Source organism: Phyllopteryx taeniolatus, chromosome 7 (genome assembly GCF_024500385.1).
Source record: "Phyllopteryx taeniolatus isolate TA_2022b chromosome 7, UOR_Ptae_1.2, whole genome shotgun sequence".
Classification (NCBI taxonomy): domain Eukaryota; kingdom Metazoa; phylum Chordata; class Actinopteri; order Syngnathiformes; family Syngnathidae; genus Phyllopteryx; species Phyllopteryx taeniolatus.
The window spans coordinates 25,662,008-25,688,788 of record NC_084508.1 but is presented as its reverse complement, the minus strand read 5'-3'; the positions used below and the strand labels follow the sequence as shown (position 1 = coordinate 25,688,788).

At 40.5% G+C, this 26,781-nt stretch overlaps 1 protein-coding gene across 5 annotated transcripts in view; it reads right to left on the bottom strand.

Annotated features, from left to right (window-relative positions):
* kank4 (KN motif and ankyrin repeat domains 4) overlaps positions 1–26,781 on the bottom strand; it is a 90,040-nt gene that overhangs the window by 15,307 nt on the left and 47,952 nt on the right. For 4 of the 5 annotated variants that reach the window (XM_061780074.1, XM_061780077.1, XM_061780076.1 and 1 more), the window contains one exon: positions 179–242. In XM_061780074.1, the coding sequence (XP_061636058.1) occupies positions 179–197 (19 nt within the window). In that variant the 5' untranslated portion in view covers positions 198–242. Of the gene's footprint in view, positions 1–178; positions 243–16,454; positions 16,864–26,781 lie in introns of those variants that run through there. The other variant, XM_061780075.1, reaches the window with a different exon arrangement.

Sequence of the window (26,781 nt, the reverse complement as noted above, 5' to 3'; positions counted from 1 at the left end):
AGAAACCTTTGTCAACAACAGGAAGAGGAAATTACTTTTTTCTCTACAGCATGCTGTATGTTGCGTCATGAAATAAACATGAAAAAATATGTCGCTACATTACATAGTGAGCTCACTAAGATGTACAAAAATCATATCATTTGCCAACATCCTTGGTAAAATCACTGGTGACCCTCACCACTTTTTTTGTCCATCATGGGATGCAGAGATCTCAGTCATCGACAATGGTTTGGCGTTGCAGCCTACAGAAAATAAAATAAAATAGGAAAAAAAAAACATTGGAGAAAATCAGACGAAAGTAATTAGTATCACAAGAAATGTGAATACTGGAAAAAGAAAACGATTAAACGATCTGCATCTTGAGGTTTTATCGACTGAAGCTATTTCATGACCGGGACCCATTAAAAATTTCCAATGATTAATTAACTTACACTAAAAAATAAAATGCAAATTAACCCACTTATGTATCAGAGGAGAAGCTATACATTCTATAGCCTCTCTACATAAAGTTAACCTTGGTTACTGGCATAGTACACATGAAGACAATCATTGCGGAAGTGTTGGGTGATACACGTGTACAAAATTGTTGAAACCCTTCCGGTAAAAAAAAACAAAAAAAAGAAAAACCCACACTGCTTACTGAAATAACTTGAAACTGACATAGGTATAATGAATAAATATTTACTGAAAAGAAAAAAAAATATATAAAACATTTCCCATCACTTGTTGTCCACCATGAAAGTGGCCTGGACAAAAATGATTGTCCCATTAGTTCTACAAACTTTTGAGGCAATCACTGCAATCATATAATTTTGGTGACTTTCAATAAGACTTCTGCACATCGACAGCTATTTTGGCCCAATCCTCTCAAGGAAACTGCTCCAGCTGTTTCAGGTTTGAATGGTTCCTTCTCCAGGTCCTTCCACAGATTAGAGCTCATAGAAGACCACTTCAGAATAGTCCAGTGTTTTGCGTTCATAGATAATTATAGTTGTGTGTTTTGGGTCATTTTCCTGTTGGAGGACCCGTGACCTGAGGCTAAGCCCAAGACCTGCCCTAAGAGCACAGTCCACTCCAGAATGCCTAGCTAGTCTTGAGATTTCATTGTACCTTGTACAGATTCAGGACACCCTGTGTTGGCTGCAGTAAAGAAGCCCTGGAACATAACTGACCCATGTTTCACAGAAAAACATCATTCTTTTCTTTGTAATCTCAAAATTTAAATTGAGTTTAAAGTTATTTCACCGACCATTATGGGCTCTATATTCGTGGACTGTGCAACGTGCGGCGAAGCGCAAATGTTGCACATCTTGATATACGTGCCAGTGCTCGCTGTGTGTGTGTGTGTTTGCCTAGATGGCAGACCGCCAAGCTGGGCGGTGTCGACGCAGCGTGGGTGTGTCCTTTGGCTTTTGCCTGCAACATGTGACATTTTGGTGATTGGGGGCTCTACTTTTAGGGATGTATCTTCATTTCCGCCCAAGAGTCGCTGCGTTTAAACCACCCAGCTTGGCAGCCAACGTGTAGTGAATCTTGTGCCCTTGGAGATGCGCTTGGCGGAGTAACATTATGGTGTCACAAAGTGGGCCTCCAAGCCTCTTAATCATTGTAGAAATCAATTCATTGAAAGCATTATTATTTGTATCATCATCATTATATCATTTTTGTATCCACCAACTGGCTGGCATGCCACTACGGGGGTCAGGGGCAGGGGGGAACAAACGATCGTCGGAGGAAATATAGCTCAATGAGGTCCGCAGACACATTTAAGTCACCAGCGATTTATAACCTACTCCTATTGTATTAAATAAGGGTTTATTGCTAACATTCCATGCTTCAGTCACGCATGGGTCACTGAGCCTTCTTCCACATATATGATTAGACCATGCAAGACGATTTGTGCCGCTTTTAAAGGGTATGCAATAACCCGCTTTGATTGGAGAGTTGAAGGCGGCTGTGGTGACGCCTACACCAGCGCAAACGTCCCATTGGACGTACACCGGTCCACTAAAGACGCAAAACCGGGTCTAACCTGCCTCATCGCAGAGTGGGAAGACAGATACACGAGCTCCGTGGACATTTTGGGTGGATCAGACGTATTACATTAATAAATATGTGAACAGCGGACATTGAACCCTCTGAATCATTGAAGAAAGCGGTTCATTGAATGCAACATCATTATTATCATCGTCATTAGCCCATTTTAATGGGGAGGAGTCGGGCAATGGGTGGGGATAGATTAATGAGCTCTGTGGACATATTGAAGTTGCCTGCAATCATCAGCTCACCAGATCACCAGCTCTCGGCCAAGTGACAATGCTCCAGTCAAGCACAGGTCCCTCTCTCCATGCATGCGAGACCATTATTGTGCAGCGAATAAAGTTGGCTGTGTTTACGCCCAGTGGCACCGACAGCCCTTTTTGTTAAATACACCAGCTGCGTGTGTCTGAGACATTACAACAACGCGGTGCAACCCGCACCCTTGCGGATTTGTGCTAGTCAGGAAAACAAAGCCCAATGTTTTTTTCTTGCTTTATTGGGAAATTACCAACAAATTTGCCCACTTCTGTTTGTTGTGCAGTCCATGACAGCAATATTAACATCTACATTGTTATAGTTTTTACATCCATTCTCTGTACCGCTTAATCCACACTAGGGTCGTGGGTGTGCTGGACCCTATCCCAGCCGACTTTGGGCAAGAGGTGGGGTACACCCGGAATTGGTCCCCAGCCAATTTCAGGGCACAGCCAGACAAACAATCATTCACAATCGCACCTACTCTCCAATTAACCTACCATGCATGTTTTTGGTATGTGGGAGGAAATCGAAGTACCCAGAGAAAACCCACACAGACACGGGGAGAACATGCAAACTCCACACAGGAAGGCTGGGACCTCAGAACCGTGAGGCGGATGTTCTAACAAGTTGGACACTGCGCCGACATTGTCAGACAGTAGAGCGCTAGAGATCATGCACAACAATTAAAAAAAAGACATTGTTGTATCAATCCATTATTAGAGTAGATAGGCCCCTAAAAATGAATACCAACTTTTGTTTCACTTGCAGAAGCCTGAAATATAGCCTGCTTAATCTTGAGTGAACTTAGTGCTGCATAAGAGCAAAGTGATCTGGAAAACAATCCAGCAAGAATAGTAAAACATTCATGGGTTTTTATCAAATTTAATCTAATACAAGTAATACAATTTGGGCATTTGTCGAAGCCTAAGAGCCTGTGAGCTGTAGCATTCAAATATATAACGTTATATTGCCCTTCCAACCAAATACAAAATCCAAGGCTACTTATAGACACCTCAGATAATTTCTGTGCAAATTTGTGCCACAAGAAAAATATATTCCAATGTGATAAATAGACATGACAGCACCGGGAGCCTGTTTAATTAATACAGTATGTGCTGGGGTTTTAAATGTTTAACACGGTGCATTTTCCAAGGTAAATTATTCATGGTTAAATTACCATTACTGTTACACAACATATGATTGATTGTGCTTTATTTTATTTTTGTATTTTTATTTTTTTAAACACAAGTGCCTTATTAATTCCATTCTATTATGTCCCAAGGCTTTAATTTATAGAATGTTTTATGACAGTTATTTGTCATTCTACTTTATTTCACATTTGGATGCCAATTTCATGCGAATACGTTTTATGTGTCAATACACATGCATTCTATGCATTAAGACAAGGCTGAAGGTATTACCCACTGAGAGGCTCTATCTTATCAAGCATTGATTGTGATGCAAATGTTACTTAGCATGTATGGACAGCTGGATGTGTTTTGGTAAACAGATATCTGAAATTATATTGCTCCTGATATTTTGTATGTATTCTTTGAATTTTTTAAAAAATTTCATTTGTTTTGCTTCAGACACAACTACTTTACTGGCTTGTATGACACCAAGATAAAGCATGTTAGTTGTTGACAGTGAAATATCTTCATATTGTTCATGCTATACGGAGTAATTGAGCGTATACAATGGGCTGCAATGAGTTATATATAATTCAAACCTAGATTTTGTTTGGATGAAATAAGATACTGATACTGAAGTACTGTAGTGTTGTGTAAAGTCATCAATCAAATTGACTGCAACTTGCAGGGGCTGAAACAGGAAGTATGACAAGTTCTGTTTGGCCTCTGTGCAGTGTACATCATCGAGAAGTGGTGATCTGGACCACAGTTATTGTTGCTGAAAAATAATGAATAATGATTTTGACAGCTGTGGCATTCTGTGGCTGTTACCATGGCAACCATCCATTAACCTGCAACTCGTTCCTGTCCCAAGAGTAGGCAGAACATCAGCATTCCTGACTTCTCTGGTGCTTAACGGAACTGCAGCTCACTCTCCTTAGGGCTTAATTAGCCAATTTGGGAGCTGAAAAATGCTGATCATGACCGGTGAAAGAGGTAGAACCCTATCGCAATATTACACAGTGCCCACACAACAATCCCCATTTAATCACAACATTATTGAAACATGAAGTACTGTACATACAGGAAATAGTGAAAGGGAGGAGAAAAACAGGTAAAAAGAAGTGGACATTGAGGAGAAAGAATAGAATTGAAATGGTCAGAAAAGATAAATGATTTAATTGCAATTCCTCCTCACAAAGCTTTAGCAGTAGCGGGAGAGCCATGTTTCATTTGGGGGAGCTTTCAGGGGACAGTGGTAATGTGTAACATTAAATGAGGAGCCAATAAAAGTTATAGCAAAAAGATTCTATAAACAGGGGTGCACGTAAGTGGTGCACAGGCGCGCATGTGCACTAAAAATTAGAAAAGCATACTGTGGTCACGTGTAGCAGCGCACATTTGCGTACCAAAATTTTTGCTTTTTTTGGGGGGTGGGGCTTTGTGGTAGATGGGGCTCGAGTGGTGCTGTCGTTCGTGAACAACTCATTCAAACGTTCATACAAACTTTTGTCTGTACTGTCTTGTTTATTGTCTGTCACAGAGGTGGGGGACTCAAGTTAGATTGGAGTTGCCAATTTTAGGATCTGGGACTTCCTTGGCTAAATCTTATGATAGACTCGACGGATGGGCCATAAACCTGGCAACCCTGCCAACAGCCTGCCAGGGAGACCAGGGCTGAGCCACTTCACTCAGCGAGTACCACGGAACGGACGGGAACGCCAAAGATTACATTTAGATTCGTGGATGAGCTTTTTGATGAAACAGACAAGACAAGAGCAACATGCAAGGTTTGCAACTCAAAGATAAAAGAAACAACATCGACGAGGTCTATGTTCAACTGTCAGATGCAGGCAAGCTAGCTACAGTATGTTAGCTTCACAGTTCATCTCCCCGATACCTGACCAAACATTAACTAAACTTCATTTCAGTCATGAATTTAACTGAGAAGACAATGGAGTGATCGACAATATGGACTATAGCAACCATTAAAAACTGTGGTTGTGATTTTTGCTGCACATCCGCCATATTGGATATGGCACGTCCGCCCGTAAACTAGTGAACTTCATAACGCGACAAGCTACAAAGTGTACACAGTTAATGCCTCTCGTTCACCTATTTACATAAGCACCAATATATTTAGGACACAGACTCGCACCAAAAACAGCTTATGTAGCCGTAAAATGTCCAATATTTATCGCAGTAACCGTGTTAGATACATTGGTAGTTGTAAACAGTAATGCAAATGTTAGAAAAAGAATTATAATAATGGTAATCATGATTTGTTCTCTTCCCACAGTCACTTGTGACTTGCTTGAAACTTATGACTTGAGACTTCCAGTACTTGCGACTTGCATCTATGTGACTTTCTCACACCTTCGCGTTTTCAGTGAACGTACTGAATGGATTAACTTCATCAACTGATTCATTTCTTCGCTCAGTTGAGCTCAGCCGCGAGCTTGTCCCAGGGACTCCCCACAAATGTTTCTGTTTAGCGAGCGTTAAATGATAACAACCTTTTGATAAAGATTAAGAAAGATTAAGAAGATTCAACAAAAGGGTCACACCGAAAATCTCGACTCCTATTGACTTCTTAGCGATAAGAAGTTGGCCAGAAATTGAAGCATTTTCACCGGTTTTAAAGATTCATAACTTTCTCAATATTTATCACAGGAATTATAAGACATATCACTGGAATCCTCTTTTAAGGTCCCATATTTTGGCTATTTAGACCTCCATAGAGTGACTCTCTAACATGGACTTAGTATAAAAGTGTCAATTTAATTAAAAAAAAAATGCCTTGGTTTTGTGATACGAGTGTCCAGAAAAGACCCCTCTGACAGCTACTTCAGTTTGATCCAGTTTTGTATCCGCTTTGGCCATATTTGGCTAGGACCGCGTCCTTTCCTCTGATTGGTTACTTCCATGAAGAAGACCCACTTGTGAGAGCACATGTGTTTGTTATTTTGACAGTGCTGACACGGGAGCGGACAGGAAGGCGGAGCTCTTCGCTAGTGATGAAGATAAACTCGAGAAATTCAAATGACCTCTCTGCAGAAAAACGTCTGGAAATCAGCAATTGGTGGACAATTTTATTTCATATTTCACGTTTACTGAGGCATCATGGAGCCAATATTACCTCCCAAATACGAGAAAAAAAGTTGGTTTGGTAATGTACGGGACCTTTAAAAGACCTGTCTGATATTGCAAGTCTCATGTAAATCAATTAAGCTTTAAAATCTACACAGATTTTTACTTTAAGTTCATCCAGTGAGGTTGGTGAGCACCAAGCAACAACCTCTGGTGCTCATTTGAGAACCAGAACACATTTTTTATGTGCAGCCCTGTCTATAAACATCCACATTTTGTCTACATGTGACCCGTGTCATTATTGCACTGTAAATGAATTAGGAAGATGTATTTAGAGTTTAATATAAAGCCCTGAATGAGACTAATTGTGCATGATTCATGTTGTGCATGATTCATGAATGATTCCATTCTATGAGAAGTTTCAAATGAATATCTTTGCTTCAGGATATATACTCATTGAATATTTTATTAGTGACTGTACATCTAGACAACTTCATATGTCACTGGGTATACAGAAGCTGCACAATCTAATGAGATCCAATAAAAGAGCTACAATGGAACCTTCAAAGTATAATTCCATATTGCTTCCATGGAACGTTTTTTTTTTTTTTTAACACATTTGTACATTGTACATGTAATGTAAAGTACTTGTTGCAGTCACAGACGGTTGCCTCAAGGTTCCCTTAACTGTAGTCAGGATGCAGACAAGGATCTCTTCAACAATTAGCAATGGACAATTTATTATTGCCCGCACTGAAATTTTAATTATGATCCTCAGTTCCAAAAGCCTATGTCTTCACAGACTAAGATACTGCGCCCTCTCTTGGGATTAATAAGTATATGCCTGACTGCTTAAAAAAAAAAATCTAAAGAAAAAGCAAATATAATTCTTCGGATTGATGATTTGTACAATTTTGAACAAAGCCCTCTTTGCTGGTCTGAACACTATCAGGAGCACTGATAAAGATTTACAACCTAAATTATAATATTTGTTCCATGATACTGTCTCAATTATTCCCAACTACTATTCTCATCATTTCATAGCCTTTTTCTTGGTTGCAACGCTTACAGTAGCTGCATGGCCGGCCCGCCCACTAGGCGCAATAGGCGAATGCTAAGGGTGCTGTGATAACAGGGGGTGCCACAAAATTGGGGGAAAATGCACCGTTAATATACGCGCCACATTGACAAGGTGAAGATGTGTAAGTTGAATTTTTTTGTCTAATCATATTTACTCGATGATGTCAACATTTTCGGGCCTTTGATTGGTTGGTCAGAGCAAAGCTTGTTACAGCCAGCTTTGACAAGCAAAACCTTTCTTTAGCAATCTGCATTTATTAATACGTGTAATAATCAGTCTCTGGTGAGTGTGATGTTTGTTTGTTTTTAAAATTTTCAGTGCTTTGGTCATCGTCAATGTCCTTTTGTTTGTGAACTGCTCCAGATGATGTACGCGGCATGATCGCATGCTGCTATGTTGTATAGTAGAATGTGTTTTTGTTTAGTATTAATGTATCTGTAGTTGTAGTCTGTAGTTCTGAGTTACATTAAGTTGGGTAAGTACCCACTGAAGACCTAGGAAGCAAATGCACAGCCTGCTACTGTGGAAACTGTACGTATCTTGTGGTAGATCTTCTTAGACGGAGCACCTGTACCTAATGTGCTGGTCGATAATTGTCGTGAAAAGAAAGCGATTTGCAGTGCATGTCAAACATTTTACCCGAAAATGTTAATGACGGTGTCTGTTCATGTGCTTGTATCAATATTGTGAAGTGTGTTGGTAGGCCTATATAGGAGCTGTTGGATGTATGCCACATTCTGTCAACACCAGTCCAGAGGGCACAGCAGCTGGTTGAGAGGCAACAGAAAAAAAGATGTAATGAGAGTGTAGTGAATAAGCTCCTACTGACAACAGGATGTCATTAAATGTCATCAGCATAGTTATATAGAGGCTAGTTTGAAGAGTATCCACTAAATAATTTAAAAACTGGCAACCTTGAGCTCAGTTGTTTAATTCACTGCAGATATAAAAACACTCCAGGCACGCATCAAACGTTCTGTATTTAAACACATTGAAGTCGCCTGACCCAATCCACCAGGAAGTAGGAAAATCATTAGTTTTAATGGCTGCCTGTATACAAGAAATCAAATTAGCTTGATACAGTGACACAGAGCAGGCTCCGGAGATGACAGGCCTACGGGAAACAGGATCGGTGATTGCAGTCAGCAGACAGGAGGTGGGCGGTTAGACGAGAGAAGACGAGAGAAAGTGAAAATCGCGGCAGGCTCGGGAGTGGCAGTTGTACGCACTCATATCTCGTACATGCAGAGCAGGACTTGGCCCCTTCTGTCAACCCTCAATCTAATTAAAAAAATGAATACATTACAATATCCTGAACACACAGTGTGAAACAGAATGCATGCTGCAGTTGCTAACATGAGCTCATTAACACTCAGAAGGGTCAGTCTGAAGCACAACCCATCAAAAATAACAAACGTCAGAGTCTTTATTGCAGTACTGACATGGGTCCAGTCATCACCGTTTATTCTTTGTCCACCCTGAGAATGTTGGCAGCATTGTTCGGCCCTATTCACCAACGTTAAGCCTGGAGAAGACCCAAGCAAACCAAACAAGGGGACGTATTGTAAGAACAGTGGTATTTTATATGGGCACCAACCACTTAGGCTACATACCAGGAACACTACAGTACTATCTCATATAGTCTCTCAAATATCCTTATTTCAATTCTAATTTAACTTCCTGCTATATTGTTATGAATGACACAGCCAATTTATATAATTGGTGATTCGTTCTAAAACTTGTATTTATGAAAAAGAGGCCACAATGTAGCTCAACAGAAGAACTACCGTGTATATTTCTCCTGGCCACATCAAATCACCCTGGCCATTTATTGTCACGTCAAATTCATTGGGCTCAATCAAACACAGAGGCCAAAGATCAAATTGGCACTGGCCACTGATGCCCACTAGGCTGTTTGAAAGGCAAACTAGGGGTTGAAAAGGAAGTCAGACAGACACGTACTTGAGAACTTTGCCGTATGTAAGTTTATGTATACAGTACATTCATGTCATAGGATTTAAATATACACATTTTAATATTCATCCATTTCCATCCATCCATTTTCAACACCGTTTATCCTGGTTAGGGTCGCGGGACCCTGGAGCCTATCCCAGCTGACTTCGGGCGAAAGGCGGACTACACCCTGGACTGGTCGCCAGTCAGTCGCAGGGCACATATAGACACGGACAACCATTCGCACTCACATTCACACTGTCACTGAATGGGAACTGAACCCACGCTACCTGCACCAAAGTCAGGCGAGTGTACCACTACACCATCAGTGACTTACATTTTAACATATTTTATAAAGTATATTATACTTTGAAAAAAAAGCATCATCCACTTTCCTCATAAGAGCAGTCAGTGTGTGTTTTATTAAGCAGATTTTCTGGTTTCCAATAAGAAGGATTGTTGTCATGATTGAGTGCTGCAAGATTTAAGCCAACACCAACCTGGACCTTTTGTACGAACGCGAAGCAAACTCGGCCCTTCTGCATAAAGAGAGTGGGTAGTAGTTGTGGATGGTTCAAGCGAGCAAACCCTACATTTTGTGTAGCGCTTATTTACAATTATTGTTTTATGTTATGACCATGGGGCGGCACGGTGGACGACTGGTTAGAGCGTCAGCCTCACAGTTCTGAGGTGCGGGGTTCAATCCCCGTCCCCGCCTGTGTGGAGTTTGCATGTTCTCCCCGTGCCTGCGTGGGTTTTCTCCGGGCACTCCGGTTTCCTCCCACATCCCAAAAACATGCATTAATTGGAGACTCTAAATTGCCCGTAGGCATGACTGTGAGTGCGAATGGTTGTTTGTTTCAATGTTCCCTGTGATTGGCTGGCAACCAGTTCAGGGTGTACCCCGCCTCCTGCCCGATGACAGCTGGGATAGGCTCCAGCACGCCCGCGACCCTAGTGAGGAGAAGCGGCTCAGATGATGGATGGATGGATGGATGGATGTTATGACCATGGCTCGAGACCGTAGTGCTTGTATCTTCATTTGAAATTACAGGAAAGAAGATGATTCATACTATATATCACATTTTTAGGAAGGTTTTGTACTGTTGTCTGCACCAAGCACAGCCTGCAGTAATACTACAATTGTCAGATGATCACTGCCAATATTGTTTATTTATATATATATATATATATATATATATATATATATATATATATATATATATATGTAGAGAGAGAGAGAGTACTGAAATGTCTTCTCATATAGGAAACTGTGCAGAAAATTTGGCACTTTATTTATTATGGATGGATGGATAGACCTGCGATTGGCTGGCAACCAGTTCAGGGTGTACCCCGCCTCCTGCCCGATGACAGCTGGGATTGGCTCCAGCACGCCCGCAACCCGAGTGAGGAGAAGCGGCTCAGAAAATGGATGGTTGGATGGATGGATGGATGGATAGACTATTTCCACCAACATGAGCAACGAGCCTGTGAGCAAACCCAAGCAGCAACAACCAACATGGCCAACACATGATACAGATAGTAGGAGTTAAAAGGTTTGGGTCAGGTTCATATTATTTGTCATTCATTAAAAAAGTTTGCTCAAGTAGTAATCTAAAAAAAAAAAAAAAATTTCTACTAGTTATAATGTGTTCTAATTTTGTTGTACAACTTCCGGGTAAAATCTTCAGAACACAGACTTTTTAATAAGGCACTTTCAGTCAAGCGCCACTTGAAAAAAAAAAAAAAAAATGAAAGTTGTTACATTGTAGTAGTATTGTTACTTTCATTATGCGACTGACTTTGACAAGCCCCACCCCCACAGTAAGAACTCATGACGACACCCCCAACCTCCTTCACACGTAAGTGCAATATAATGAACGACTGTGTAATATTGTTTGATCCTAATCTGTGCAATAACCAAATACCACATAATAATATGGTCATTCTCCCAAATGTGAAAAATTATGCGTTTTGTAAATAAGTGTCTTTTGATAATCGTATGTTTTTGTCTAATTATTTTTCTTTTCTTTTTTTTGTCTCAATGCTGCAAATTGTGAGATGCCTAACTGATTTCCATTGTTCCTGCGACAGTGATAATAAGACTGTATTCTTTGATACGTCTACTGTTGTTAACATTATAATCATAATGTAGAAACATTACTGGAACATATTATGAGGATTTGTGGTATTGTGAGCTAAAACTCAGCTGAGCTAAAACTCAGCTGAGATTCTCCCTGACAACCAACAGAGAAAATATAGAAAATACTGACAAAATAACTGGGAAGTGGAACTGAATGCTGCTTCGAATCAAAAAAATTGCTGCACCTGCATTCAGCATGTGAGGAAATAACTAATAGATACAGTATTTGCTGTTGGAACTCTCAGTATGTGTGTGCTCTGTCTGGAAGAAGAAAAGAAAAAAAAACTCCACTGCTAAACACAAGCTATTTGAGCACAGTCAGAGTCAATCCAGCTCTGGTAGAGAATATACAGCATATTAATGTAAAGTGCATTAGAGCTGTAATGTACAGTCCATCTGCATTATACACCTCCTGAAACATTTTTCTTTAATCTTCTCCGCTCCTCTTCAGAATATCGCATTCATTCTACTTTATTATCCTATAGCAGACATCTTTGTTCATTTCCAATCCGGATCTTGTACAGTCCAGTACATCAGTATATGTATTCAGAAGGCAACAGAGTCTTCCCTTAGCTCTACACAACAGCTGGCCAGCACAAACCCATAGCGACAACAAGAGACCAGAATTCTGTTTATGGGCTTCATCGAGCAAAAGCAAAAAGATCCACGGAACCATATTGAGTGCCATATCATTTGATCGTCAGTCAGTAGAAAGAATAATTTTAAAGACAAATTCTGATCTAAGTTAGTGGCCTTTGTCATTTGAGATGGAAAATACATCTAAAATATATAAACATAAATAACATAGATCTTGTCTTTAAGACATAGAGAAATAATGTCTATTGCATAAAAGAAAATAATCTTGCCTGTGTCAAGAGACAGGCAGAAGACAAAACCAAAGAAAAACTGCTGTCCAAATCCAAGTCTCCATGAGTGTCCCTTTGTTAAGTGACTGCTATTGCAATGTACTGCCCTGCAGTACCGTTTTTGGAGCCTGGGTGTCGCGTTGCGCCTTCTCGCCCTTTCTCTCTCCCCTGCCCTCTCTCTTTCAGCACCTTCGTCAAGCCGCACACCTGTCTCCAATCAGCACTCATCACCACCTACATATAAGCCTGCCTGTTCCTAGAAATCCTCGCCAAAGTATTGCAGTTACTTCCAGCGGTACCACGGCCCATTTAGCTCACGTAAGCCACTCTATTCCTTGTTCCCTTTTTGACTCCTGTGTCTCTCAGTGTTTACCCCTGTGTTCCTGATCCACATCATTCCTCGCCACTGGCTACCAACCCACCTAGGACCACCTCCATTACCTTTCCTAAATAAACTGTTCATCATAATCTATCTGCAGCCGCCTGCTCTTGGGTCCAGCACCTCTCCATACGTGAAAGCTATCTTGACTGAGAAAGACTTGATGGTGCTGTTTAGCAAAATGTGACTGGAATGCTGGAATACATAACTGCACAAAAGCCTACTGTCATAATACACTTGATGAGCTGATCTCTTGCATGTCAGAGAGAAACCATTGATTCATTTCACCATGAAGAGCAAGCACATTTGTGTGCAGACTGATTTCCATGGCAGAAAAATTCATCAAAATCTGCAACAATCCACATGCTGTACCATGTAAACAAAAGCTCTTCTTACCACCACATTTAATTAGCTTAAGTATAAGTTGTCTATGGAGAGAAAGAGAGGCTGACGTTTTACCCAGACTTGAGTGATGAGCATTGGAAATACATTTTATTGTCTCTGCAGTTGTAGCCAGTGAATAAAAAAAAATACACGGTGGATGCTTTCCTCAGCAAAGTTATCCAATTCTGTCTCTACATTCTGAATTTCAAATATAGCTAAATACACATTGCAGGGTTTTACCACAGACACAATAAATCCAGCTGATGCCAAAGATACAATGTCACAAAGTGTTTTACTGTGGGCATTAAACACTATGTGCTAAACAGAAGAAACTCGTAAGGTATAACCTACCAATTCATCTATATTATTTCATCAGCTGTTTTCACATTAAGCATTTACACTGTACTTTCTCATTAACCAAATTTTTTTCCCCCATTAACTATGGGAAGATTCATCGGGAAAAAGGAACACTACAAATTATCCATGACATTGTTCTGATAGTTATGGATGAAAAGAAGTGGAAAAAAATAACTAGCAACACAATAAAAATACAGTGGACCCCAGTGTTGGGGATATGGACCACGCCTGACCGCGAATAGTGAAAATCTGTAAATAGTTGGGGTCACACACAAAGTGATTAGAGTTGCCTATTTTAATAGTTTAACCCATAAATATACCACAAACTATGATCCCAAAAACACTCGGGGAGAGGCTCAGCAAATATACTGTGCACAGTAATTGGCCATGAAAAAAAAAATCTAACTTGCAATTGCAAATAGGTGGGACTTTTCACAAATAACAGGGAAAAGGTACCAAATAGAAAAATCCACAAAAAAAGGGAATTCGTAAATGCAGAACCGCAAATATGCAGGGGTCCACCGTCATCATATTGGTCTGGATGTGGTGTGTTAGCAGTCACACTCTCAAGTTTATCAGCCAATCACTTGATTTATTATTTCCTCCAACGTATTGGCTCATCATCGATCTACAGTATATGTGCCCCCATCAAGCTATTTCAGCACCACGGCCTGCTTTTATTAGCAATGATGGAAATAACCCACCACAACATCTATTATTAAGTGGAGCACAGAGCCAAGCTCTTACAGTTGTTGGACCTCGAGTATCGCTACGGGCTACTTCCCTCCTAGGAGGTCAATGAGCATAGTAAAGTAACTACAGTACAGCGTTACTGTTGATTAGGGTGTGAGGTGCATCTCATTAGCAGTAGCTCATATGAATGAATTAATAGATGAGTGATAGAGTGAGAATATGTGTTGATAAATGAAATTGGAGAATGAGACAGATAGATGGATAGATGGAGAGACAAACAGATAAAAGGCAGGACAAAATACAGTTTCAATATGCATCTTTTGAAGATGTCATTCTTGCTATTATCCTCAAAGCTGCATTGCTAAACAACAGAGAAAAACATACTTTATTGTGTCATATTTCCTACATTTAGCTGCTTTTCTACTCATCAAGTATAGAGGTAACTGTCGTTAATTTGTTTACAGTAAATACAACAAGTACTATTAACCCTGAATAATGAACATAAGGTTTTGACATGCTGACTGACAATACATTTATAATTTTATCAAAAAGTCTTATTCATCCACCCAGGTACAAAAAAAAAATGGGCGATTGAATTCACCATTAAAATGTGAATGATGGGGCTTACTAAGTCGTTCTCTGTGTTTCTGAAAGGTAATATTAAGGGCTCTTTTTCATAAATGGCAGCTCTGCGGCGGAGCGTAAAAACTAGCGTACCTTTGTGCAAGTGCAAGGCTCGCAGTACGTGTTTGCCAATTTGGCAGACTGGTCTGCGACAAGCTGGGAGTACCATCTTTTTTAATCATCCCACTGGCCGGTACACATCTGTGGGGAGTCAGACTAGCACATTCTGTACTTAATAAGGGGACCCGCTTATATTGTCTGTTGCCACAGCAGCCACGTGCCGTGACAATGCTCCATTCATGCACGGATTGCTGCGTCCTCTTCTAGACAGAGGTGTCTCCATGCGAGACTGTGATTGCGCTGCATTTAAAGGGAATGAGAGGAGCCGCTTTGTTTGGCAACAAATGAAGTTAGATGTGTTGCTCAGACAGCCCTTTGGTAAATAGGCCGGCTTGCGCACGTCTGTGAAATTACAAAAAACGAGTCTAACTCGCCTCCACGCAGATTTACTTCACCCGCCGTGCCGGATTAGCGCCAGTCACAAAAAGAGAGCCCTAAATGTATACAACATATGTATGTACAACATACAGTGAAAATTATATTTCTGAGGCTTAAATGAGTCTAATAACTGTCACCTTTGCTGGGTTCTTATGAATCTTATGAATGAATATGAATAAAATATGATGGTATTTGCAAAAACTAAATGCCCAAAATGCCTCATTAATTACACTGAGAGGACACACACTATAAATGGCAGCTGCATGCTATGAAGGAATTATCCCACACTTGGATGAACATGAGATAAGACGTATGTGTGCATACTGTAAGTGCACACAAACACACAAACACTCCCACCTTCTGATGTGATGTAGAGCCTGTCTCACACCAGTGGAGTGTGAAGTTAGGTGAGCCATGGTGGCTCATTATAGCTGCACATTCTGCAGAGCGGGCAGGAGGAAAACAACATTAAATTAGTGTTTATTGATCGCTTTCCCTCTTTTTGGGATCACTCTGATTCCACTTGCACATACACAAAAAACACATGGGCATAGACAAAGATGCACAGAACACATCACACATGTGACATTCATGTAGTTCAAAACAAAGAGTTTGCTAATTGCAAACCTGTCCAATGATTTATTCTGCATTGTGTCAGCTGCTGAAGCTGTTTGAGCAGCAAACATCTTCTAATATACAATCGTGTACTACCCATTCTCTCTCAAACGGTTTCCTACACATCCGTGGCAACACATGTGACCTATATTCTACCCAGCAAAAAAATAGACAGGGAAAGGGAGTGAGAAAGAGGGCGGTGAGGTCTTGAAGAAGAAATGTGAAGCAAACAAAATGAAATTATAGATAAACTCAGGTACAGCAATCTGTTCTGGAAAGAAAATTGTCAGAGCAAGAAGAAGTCAGAAGGAGGAGAGATTTCTCATGGAGAGTTACCTCTCACCTGGCACACAATTCTTCACCCCATGTCCTTCCTCTTTCGGATTCTGTAAGAGTATATGACCCTTGTCTGTCTTCACCGCAGCGCAGCGCAGACAGAAGGAAAGGGGAGGGAGGAGGCCAGAGCGACATGGGTGGGAAATGGGTGGAGGTGTTGGCAGGGGTTATGGATGGTGGAGAAAAGAAAGTGAAAGGAAAAAAAAACTCCGGATACTCGATCGGTGGATACACACCCAGAGCTATTATTTGATCATTTGGACGAACACTTCTAATTTAACCAGCACCCCTTTTTGAGTATTTATAGTAGCCTTTGAAAAAGTATTGGCCCCCTTTTCAAAATCTTATATTTTTGCATAGCTTCCCCACTTTAATGTTTAAGATCATCAAATAAATGTAAATATCAGACAAATCTAAACTTAAAACACTGTTTTTAAATGGTGATTTCATTTACGAAGGAAAAAAAGCTATTTAAAAATCAAATAACTGGTGGGGCCATCCTCAGCAGCAACAACTGAAATTAAGCATTTTTTATAACTGGCAATAGGTCTCCAGGTCCTGAAGTAGAAAGCAGCCCAAGACCATCACACTCCCACCACCATTTTTGACTGTTGGTATGATGTACTTTTTCTGAAATGCTGTGCTACATTTACGCTAGATGTAACGAGACACACACCTTCCAAAAAGATCAACTTTCATCTCATCAGTCCATGTAATATTCTCCCAAAGGTCTTGGGAATCATTCAGATGTTTTTTTTTCTTTTTTTTTGCAAAAGACAAGACTGTATGTTCTTTTTAGTCAGCAGTGGCTTTCACCTAGGAACTCTGCCATAGATGCTATTTTTGCCCAGTCTCTTCCTTTTGTGTCACCTTGAGGCAAGGGAGGCCTGCAGTTCGTTAGGTGCATGGTAGGTTAATTGAAGACTCTAAATTGCCCGTAGGTATGAATGTGAGTGTGAATGGTTGTTTGTTTATATGTGCCCTGCGATTGGCTGGCAACCGGTTCAGGGTGTACCCTGCTCTTCCTGCTCGAAGATAGGCTCCAGCACTCTCGCGACCCTTGTCAGAATAAGCGTTGTTGTAGTTGTTCATATTAGGTCATATTAGGTTTATTGTAGTGTCCTGCGACTGACTGGCGACCAGTTCAGGGTGAAGTCAGCTGGGATAGGCTCCAGCGTCCCGCGACCCTAACCAGGATAAGCGATGTTGAAAATGGATGGATGGAGGTTTACTGTATATCCAAATTAGCCTTGCAAATCAGCACTGTAGCATGACATTTTTTTTTCCAGGAGCAATAAACAACAATTTTTACACCAATGGATTTCATAAAACACACCCCAAACAACTGTTATTTGACATATTTGGCACACTCATTTTTAAACGTGGCATAATAAACAGTACAAAAAGTAAGGATATTTGTGTTTAATAGATTGTGTCTTTGTTGCAACAATGCTTCTTGGCAAAGAATCTAATACCATTGGAAAGCCTGTTTATTACCCTTACAAATTGTGCCAGATTTGTAAGGAACATGCATTTGTGGTATGAGCAGGAGAGCTGAGTATGTGTGTTGCACCCATTAAAAATTTGGATGCCAGTGCCAAACAGGTTCCTTGGCTGTTGCCATTGAGTCTTTGTTTTTTTGGGGGGTTTTTTTTAGCTTCTGGTACCACCAGGATGGTTATGGTTGCTGCTACAATTGTCATTAAGTGTCTGCTCCAAGAATTGGAATGCCACATTTTACTGATCCGGATAACACCCATGTGATAGGGGAACTTTGAGCTTGTGTAACGCAAAACCAAGTTACGGCATTGGAGTGAGCCCTAGTACCATCTCCAAGCTGAAGGCTAAGCTCCGTATAATAGAGACAGACCACCAAGTAGAGACTAGAGCACCGTTTCTTCACCCTGTCAACACTTAGGTACCATAGGCTGTCTTCTAAAGATTTTCAGACAAGGTTTATAGGAGGATAGGGCCAATGCCCAGACAATCCGGAACAGACTGCATGCATCTGGTCTCGTAGGGCTGCAAGGAGGCCTACTATGACTGCCCTGCACTTGAATCCGAACATGTAGAGGAACGTTATGTTCAGCAGAGTCCAGATTCTGACTACGGCAGTTGGATTGTAAGGTCAAAGTGTGGAGAAGACCCAGAGAACCCCACCCCAATTCCTGCATCGATAAAGTAACATCTTTTGGTGCAGACAGTGTGATGGTGTTGGGTAGCATGTCCCTTACTGGAAACAAACATTCACACTTATATTTGGACCTATGGAGAATTTAGAGTCTTTAATTAACCTAACATGCATGTTTTTGAAATGTGGGAAGAAGAAGCTGTAGAAAACTTATCCCACGGGGAGAACATGCGAACTTTTAATAGGAGGGCCCAAGATTCGCACCAAGAACATTTTGACTGTGAAGCAGACATGCTAACTACTACCTCACTGCGCTGCCCAACATGAATGTAAATATTATAAAGTCATAATCAGTATGAATAGATTCATCCGTTATAGTGTAAGTATGATGTCAAGGCCAGGGACTTCATTTATCAAAGAGTGCGTAGAACAGGTTCTAAATTTGTTGGTACGACTGACATTTAGTACAGTGTGTACGTACAAAAAAAATCCATATTTATCAAACGTACAGTTGTCTGATGTGCGGACAACAATAACTAATGTGTGTTGATATATCCCACCTGTTCTAAACAGCCATGCTCAAGCACGTCCAGCCTTATTTGCATGAAGAAATGCCTCCAATTGACCATATATGCTAGCAACAATTCCTTTAAGAATGCAGGGGATTGACAAGAGGGTTGAGAAAATTAATATCTCGGTGAGACACACATGAATTTGTCTGAGAAGTGGAAATGTAACCTATCTGTAATTTTATTTCATGGGTTACAGAAAAAATACTCTTTGGAACAATTAATGCAGGGGTCACCAACAATAGGAAAAAATGACGTGGGGCCGTGGGAGAATTTAACTGCTGCTGTTAATTCTATCGATCAGAGAAAAGACAAGTTTCAGAAATAAAAATAAATTGTTTGAAATCAAACTCGATGTCAGAAACATATTACAGCACACAGACGAGAATTATCATTAACTGGGGGAGGACAAGCAATTATGGATACCCGTATTGCAAGCATTATTGTCAACATTGTACATTGTCATTGTACGTGTAGCCAGCCATCCTCAACCTCAGCTCCCAATGCGCACATCCACTCATCCTACTACTCTGTAGGATGAATGAATGAATTGTGCATTGCTCCAAACGATATGGATTGCAGATTATATGTGCATTGATTAAATCAAATCCTTTCCTTTTCACGTAGCTGAATTCCTCGTTCTACCACAAGGTTTTGTGTGTACGCATGGTCAGAGCTGCGTGTAAATTCACGCACATCCCCACATATAAATCCAATTTGACAAATCCTATTCTTGGCATGGAAATGTCCATATGCACACTTTATGCATACTTCTGGCCATACGCATACTAGATAAATGAGGGTCCAAGCCTTGAATGGTGTAGTTGTGTTCATTGTATTATTTGTGTTTATATTACAAGGTGTTGGGTCTTGATTATTTTGTCCATGAAGTGTATATCTAAGTGTGTAGACATGAGTGTGTAAAGTTGTCACAGCAAGATTAGGTTTTCCTCGAGAGCAAATAACCTCAGGAGAGATATGACTATGTTCATTCATGCCTCATTCGTGTGTGTGAGTGTGTGTTAATATCAACCACCATGTACCAGTCTAATTACAGTATACATATCTCGAGGACTTTCAGTCAGCCATTGCTTCATTGACACAAATCTACACATGAACAATTTGTCTAAGAGGTATCAGTGGCTCTCAAAGATAATATCTCAATGTAATGACTAAGCTCCCTAGATGTCTGTGTTCAGCTCAAGAACAGAAAAAGTCTAATGCTTAAACCTTGGCCCAGATGGTTCTTAAGAGTAAATGAGGTAAATAATTAATAGCCTTTAAATAAGCTAACTGCCCAGCTAATGGCTATCATTTATCTCTCTCCTGCATGATCCCAAAAAGAAAAGTATTGCTTATTTCAAGCTTGACGAATGTGATGATCACATTTTAAAAGCAAATCTCAAAGCAGGACGTAAGCATGAAGCTTCTATAAAATACAGGGTAGAGTGTGCATAGAAATATGGAGTACATTAAATATTTATCTGTTCATTTGGCACATTTAAAGCAGGGGCTTGACCAGAGTAGGAATATTTTAGATTTTCAGAGTACAATGACCCAAATAGACTCAAGTGGCGTGATGACTCGGAAAGTACACAAGTTAAATTAATAACTCTGTAGCAGTGTCAACAAATCTGAGCATTAATATCTCTAAAAGAGCAGATATTTTATTTTGATACAGCTCTCTGGATCTCATTAGATTGTGACACTTCCACTGACTGTTTGTGGTGCAGAACATAACCATATAAATGAAGCGCACAACTCCATAACTCTGTATTTGTAATAAGCTTATTTTAAAATCCTTTCATACATTAAGCTTATGCTTGTATTGTATTTGACAAATTAACCAATCATGTGGACTAGGCATTTTTTGTGGCTAAATCCTGGTCGCACATGCAACATGCATAAAATCATCTCGCTCTCTTTGATGTAACGCAGCCAACTGAAAGAGGGTGTAATGTGGCCCAGGGGGTTGAAGCGTCTCGCTTTTCGATCACATGAACTGTCTGGTGTCAGGAGGGATCAGATCCTATCTCAAAGCCCTGGGACTTTTGGAGTCACACTTCTGTTGCCTCTTTCACAACATTTTGACATCACAGGTTTAAGTCTATTGGGATAATGTTAAACATTTTAATTGGCACAGGATCCACAGTGGCGGAAAGGTGGTCGACTGTTTAGCACATCTGCCTCACAGGTTCTGAGGAGCCGGGTTCAAATCTGGCGTCCCCTGTGTGGAGTTTGCATGTTCTCCCCGTGCCTGGGTGGTTTTTCTCCAGGTACTCTGGTTTCCTCCAACATCCTCAAAACATGCCTGGTTGGTTAATTGAAAACTAAATTGCCTGTAGTTGTGAATGTGAGTATGAATGGGGGTTTGTTTATGTGTGCCTTGCGATTGGCCGGCGACCAGTTCAGGGTGTACCACCCCTCTCGCCTGGAGTCAGCTTGGATAGGCTCCAGCACACCTGTGACTCTAGTGAGGATAAGCGGAACGGAATGGAGGATCCACAGCAGTGCAGACATCTTTCATTGACAGTTTGCACGGACTTGTCACCTAGAGGACAGAATAACTCGCCAAAAATGTCAGTTTTCTTCGAATTACAGTGCATTTTTGCAATTAAATAATTGAGAAAAAAAATCCCTCTAACTATTCAACTGATGTAAGGTGCCTCAAGTGCAAATTCCAGCTCCATACACGTGTGAGGTGTTTGGCCATCTAATAAGAGTCAGCATGGGAAAAATAAGAAAGCACATGACTGGGGGGAGGGGTGGGGTGGTGGGGGCAGCTTAAAACACAGTCTGGAGCAACGCATGCTTGCAGGTGGCTTGGTTCCTCTCATTCGAACCCTCGGCATAAGACGAAGTAACCACACGGTGGTTGGCAGTTATTGCAAGAATTACAGTAATGCGTAGTATGTGTGGTTTATGCTCAGTCAAATGTCTGAGGCGAAAACCTTCGTGGCAAGACCCATTTGGACCCGTCACTCTGAAATTTAACTTCAGCATTCCTGTATATCAGCAGTCTCCCTGCACCAGCTTTGGGAACGCCACGCCTTAAAACATACAAATAGCAACAAGGTAGTGTTATTGAAAACCTGACACCCCATGGTTTGATGTGGATATGTCTTATTATGACTAAGTGGAAAAATAAAACGTTTTTGTTGACTGCACAGCTCATCAGGATGTAGAGTAGTACAGTTAAGGATGGAAGCAATACAAAATCAATTCTGCCAAATAAAGCATTTCTAATATGCTGAAAGACATTTTGATTAAAGGCACTTACACACTGCACTTGTTTTTCACAGTGCCCACCGTAGGGTAGAGCGTAAGACTGCGCAGGGACGACGCGATCGTATTTGATCATATTTGGCACTGGTAGCTAAGCGACCAAATAGCAAGTAGCCTGGTACCTTTTTCTCCTGGTTTAGATGTAAAGTAGGCCGCAGCTCGGCAATATGTATTTCTCACTGTTACAACTGAAAGCTCTGGCTTTGTTTACATTACAGAGAATGAGGAGATATGATACAAGTGAAGCACAAGTGAGTAGGCTCTATTTTATTTTCAACCAACATTTTTATTGTTAAAAATGCTAGTGTCACACTTCTACCATTTTCAACCAACCTGGTACATCCAAAGTGTGGCGATCTCCCTCCATACAGTAACTGTGCATTTTTCACCACGTCAGGGTACATCATTTGTCTGCTTCAAGGACACCACATTATTTATTTGATTCCTTCATTCAATCCCAGTCCTAGTCTGAATGGTGCCCTGTGCGAGACCGCCCCTTAAAAAAGGGGAACATTATTGCAATGGTAAGATATGAGCTGTGGAGGTACATGGCTGTGCATCATCTTCAGAGGCAGATGTGCCATAATATTTGAGGTGTACTCCTGATGTTGCATACAAATACAATATACGATATCAAACATGCATGGATTGAGCATCTGCATTAACATGTTGTTATGTGTTATTAATCAACTATTAATACAGTAATAGTATCAATAAACAGTAAAACAGGGGGCCAATTTAAATGCACATGGAGTACTTTTGCTGTTAAAAAAAACATCACTCCAAAATCACTACGCCAATATTTCTCCTATTGGATGCACCGAGGTGTCATAACAGTGCGCTCCCACTCGACTTGAACATTTTTCAAAGCTGACAAGGCAGCCTCGTGCGTCGCCAGCCTCTGCAGCAAGGCAGGCTGAATGGTTAGGTTGATGGTGCACTGCGCTGTGCCATGTGAAAAGCTCTGAATGGCAATTGGTCGCTGCAGGCAAAGATCATTCAATGTTGTTAGTTTTAAAACACTGACTGTTGCAGTTTACAGTAAGTTCGGAAATGTAGATCTTTGTATTTGCATGCCCCAACTCTAAGTGGGTGGAAGTGTGAACAAACACAAAATGTGTTTCTACTGGCAAATCGAAAAGTTCACAAACACCATTATTTCAGAGAACGAGAGAGAGAGAATCTTGAATATTCTCACATTTTGGAACTCATAGAGCCAATAGTTCTGATTCTTTAAATAGCGAGAGGATACTCAGGTTCAGTATTTGCTATTACTATACATGATTGTGAAATCTGGACATTTGAGTGAAATATACATACAGTATATAATACATGAAATCAGTGACTTGGTAGAATAAAAGTCCCCATGTGTTCAACTACATAAAAAGTATCATGATAGACAGTACACACAAAATACTGTATCTCAAGGAACTCAATTACATTATATACAGTATTTTTTATTTGTCATTTATTTATTATTATTTGTTGTTGTTGTTCCCATCTGGTCAAAATGCCATTACTGTAAATTACTGACTGTAGAATAAAAAACGTGTTAAAATAGTTCCCCAGTCATCATTCTTAATTTCCCCTTCTTATAGTTTGTTCTGCATTTCTTCTAGGCTGCTTATACATGCACACTTTCAACAAAAAGAATTTTGCTTGTTGAGTTTTGGCATGTACAAGCATTACCAACTATCCTTTTTATAAATTTATAATGGTAGACGTGTGTCCCACAAGCGGTAAGTCAGATACCAGATACTGTAGGTTATGAATTTAATCAACTATTTGCTGTTTGACTGAGCAATAGATCGAAATTGCACAAACCAGCAAGGACGCTCTCCTGGAAAATACCCACTTGAAAAAAGTCAAAATAAATTTCAAAGAACTGTTGCCACTTGATAATACAGTGAAAGCATTACCTTGAGTGCTTAATGAAAACCAGCTATTTCAGGTGTACACAAATACTCATTGGGCTGCTTGGTAATTTTTTACAAGTATCCACCGCTAAGACGCTTTTAGAATGGAAAAACAAAGAGTTAAACTAAGACCAGGATTTTCCACCGGGCAAGTGTTTTGTGTGTCTGTCGGGGCCACGGCTGGCAGTCATCCTGAGGAAGGCCAGTTGCTGATAAGGCCTTTGGGCAGGGAAAAGACTGTTTATACATTGAAAATGACACTGCCTGAACTGAACACACAATACACTTCACTGCTCAGCTGGAAATGACCTGAACCTTTGTGAATGCATGCATGTGCGTGTGAGTCAGGGGCAACCAAAGGTAACGTTCACATCAACTAGAGCCTTGCAAGGAAATAAGCATTCTTCACATGCATGTAGTGGAATGAGAGTTGACACTAAAAATGAGCAATTGCTGGTGCGGTATATTTACTTGGTATTTAACCATAGTGGCATGTTGTGTACCTGTACAGTGTTGTGTAAAAAGTATTTGATCCCATCCTGATTTCTGATGTTAGAAACTGGGAACAGTGATGAACCTTCCCAGGAGTTGTCGACCAACGAAAATGACTCCAAGTGTGGAAGAACGACTCATCAAGGAAGTCACAGAAGAACCCAGAATAACATCCCTAGAATTGCGGCCTCACTGCCTATTCAACCATAGAAAGACATTGGGCAAAAATGGCAAACATGGGAGTGTTCCAAAGTGAAAACCACTGCTGACTAGGCATGGGCAGATATCACATTCTGACGATATGGTAACCGTGAGCAAAAATATTGTGGTTCCACGGTATTGCAATTACAGCTGTAAAATACATTATTTGTAAATGCTTGGCTAAATAACTTTTTGTTTTCATTGAATGCATTCCAGAGATAAATTAGTAAACAAAATATGAAAAGAAAAAATTGATTTTTTTTTCTAAATAAAATCAAAATGTCGTACAATTATTTCTCAGAAAATGAGTAGCTACTTCTCTGCTATTCTCTCACTTTGTGAAGTACCATCAGGTCCATCTGGAGCAGGTCCAGCAAAATAAGAAATAAGTGAATGGTTAATTAGTTTGGAATGGTTCATCATCAAAACAGCTTTATATTATCTAAATAATTAACAAATACTACACTGACTGAATGATCCTCTGCTGTAATGATGTCCTTAGTCCAAACTGTATGTGCAGGCTTAAAGAGAATAAAATGCACCTAATCACGGCTTGGGACAACAGAAGAGAGTGCACATAAAAGGCTGTACTGTATATTAACTCAATTCCTGCAGCAATCCTCCTCCGTATGCCCATCTTGTTTTGCATTCAGCCCTGTCCAGATGTTTTCCTTCATGTATCGTTGAAATATATCACAGTTCTCTGGTTTCTCAAGCCCTTTCTTCTTTCTACACCAGTCAAGAACATTTACTAAATGAAAACATACTGCCGTTTGTACAAAGTTGCATTTAGTGGCATGGTAAGCAAACATTAGCTTGACATAGTAACTGGTGAATTTTGCATTGTAAACTATCATTTTTGCTCTTTCGAGCTGTTTACAGTAGCAATGATGTTTGTTCACCTTGCACAACTCTGGTTATTTTTTCAACTAGAGGCTTTGGGCTATTGTGTGGTTAGAAATAAACACAACAGGAACATGAAGATTTTTTTTTTCCTGGTCTTTCGAGCTGTGTGTGTTTGTTCTAATGATTATTAGTGATATTAGAGCCAAGCTTGAAGCCTGTGTCTTGCACCGTCACAGGTCAGCTGAGTTCAACCATACAGGAAGAAACTGTCTTTGGGAGGGAGCAGGACAAATACACAATAAAGCTTTTGCTCAGCCATGCTGACGCTCCCTCCTTTTGACCTAAGCATATGCATATTATTATCTATTATTATCATATTATGATATATAATCCATCCATCCATCCATCCATCCATTTTCTGAGCCGCTTCTCCTCACTAGGGTCACGGGCGTGCTGGAGCCTATCCCAGCTGTCATCGGGCAGGAGGCGGGGTACACCCTGAACTGGTTGCCAGCCAATCGCAGGGCACATACAAACAAACAACCATTCGCACTCACAGTCACACCTACGGGCAATTCAGAGTCCTCAATTAACCTACCCTGCATGTTTTTGGGATGTGGGAGGAAACCGGAGTGCCCGGAGAAAACCCACACAGGCACGGGGAGAACATGCAAACCCCACACAGGCGGGGCCGGGGATTGAACCCGGGTCCTCAGAACTGTGAAGCTGACGCTCTAACCAGTCGGTCACCGTGCCGCATGATATATAATATTTTTCTATTTTAATATAAATAATATATATTCAATATATGAGCAGAAAGTAAATTTTCATGGCACATACAGTTTGTCCCAGTGGTGCTGCCGTAGAAGGTCCGTATGACGGTTAGAGACGTGT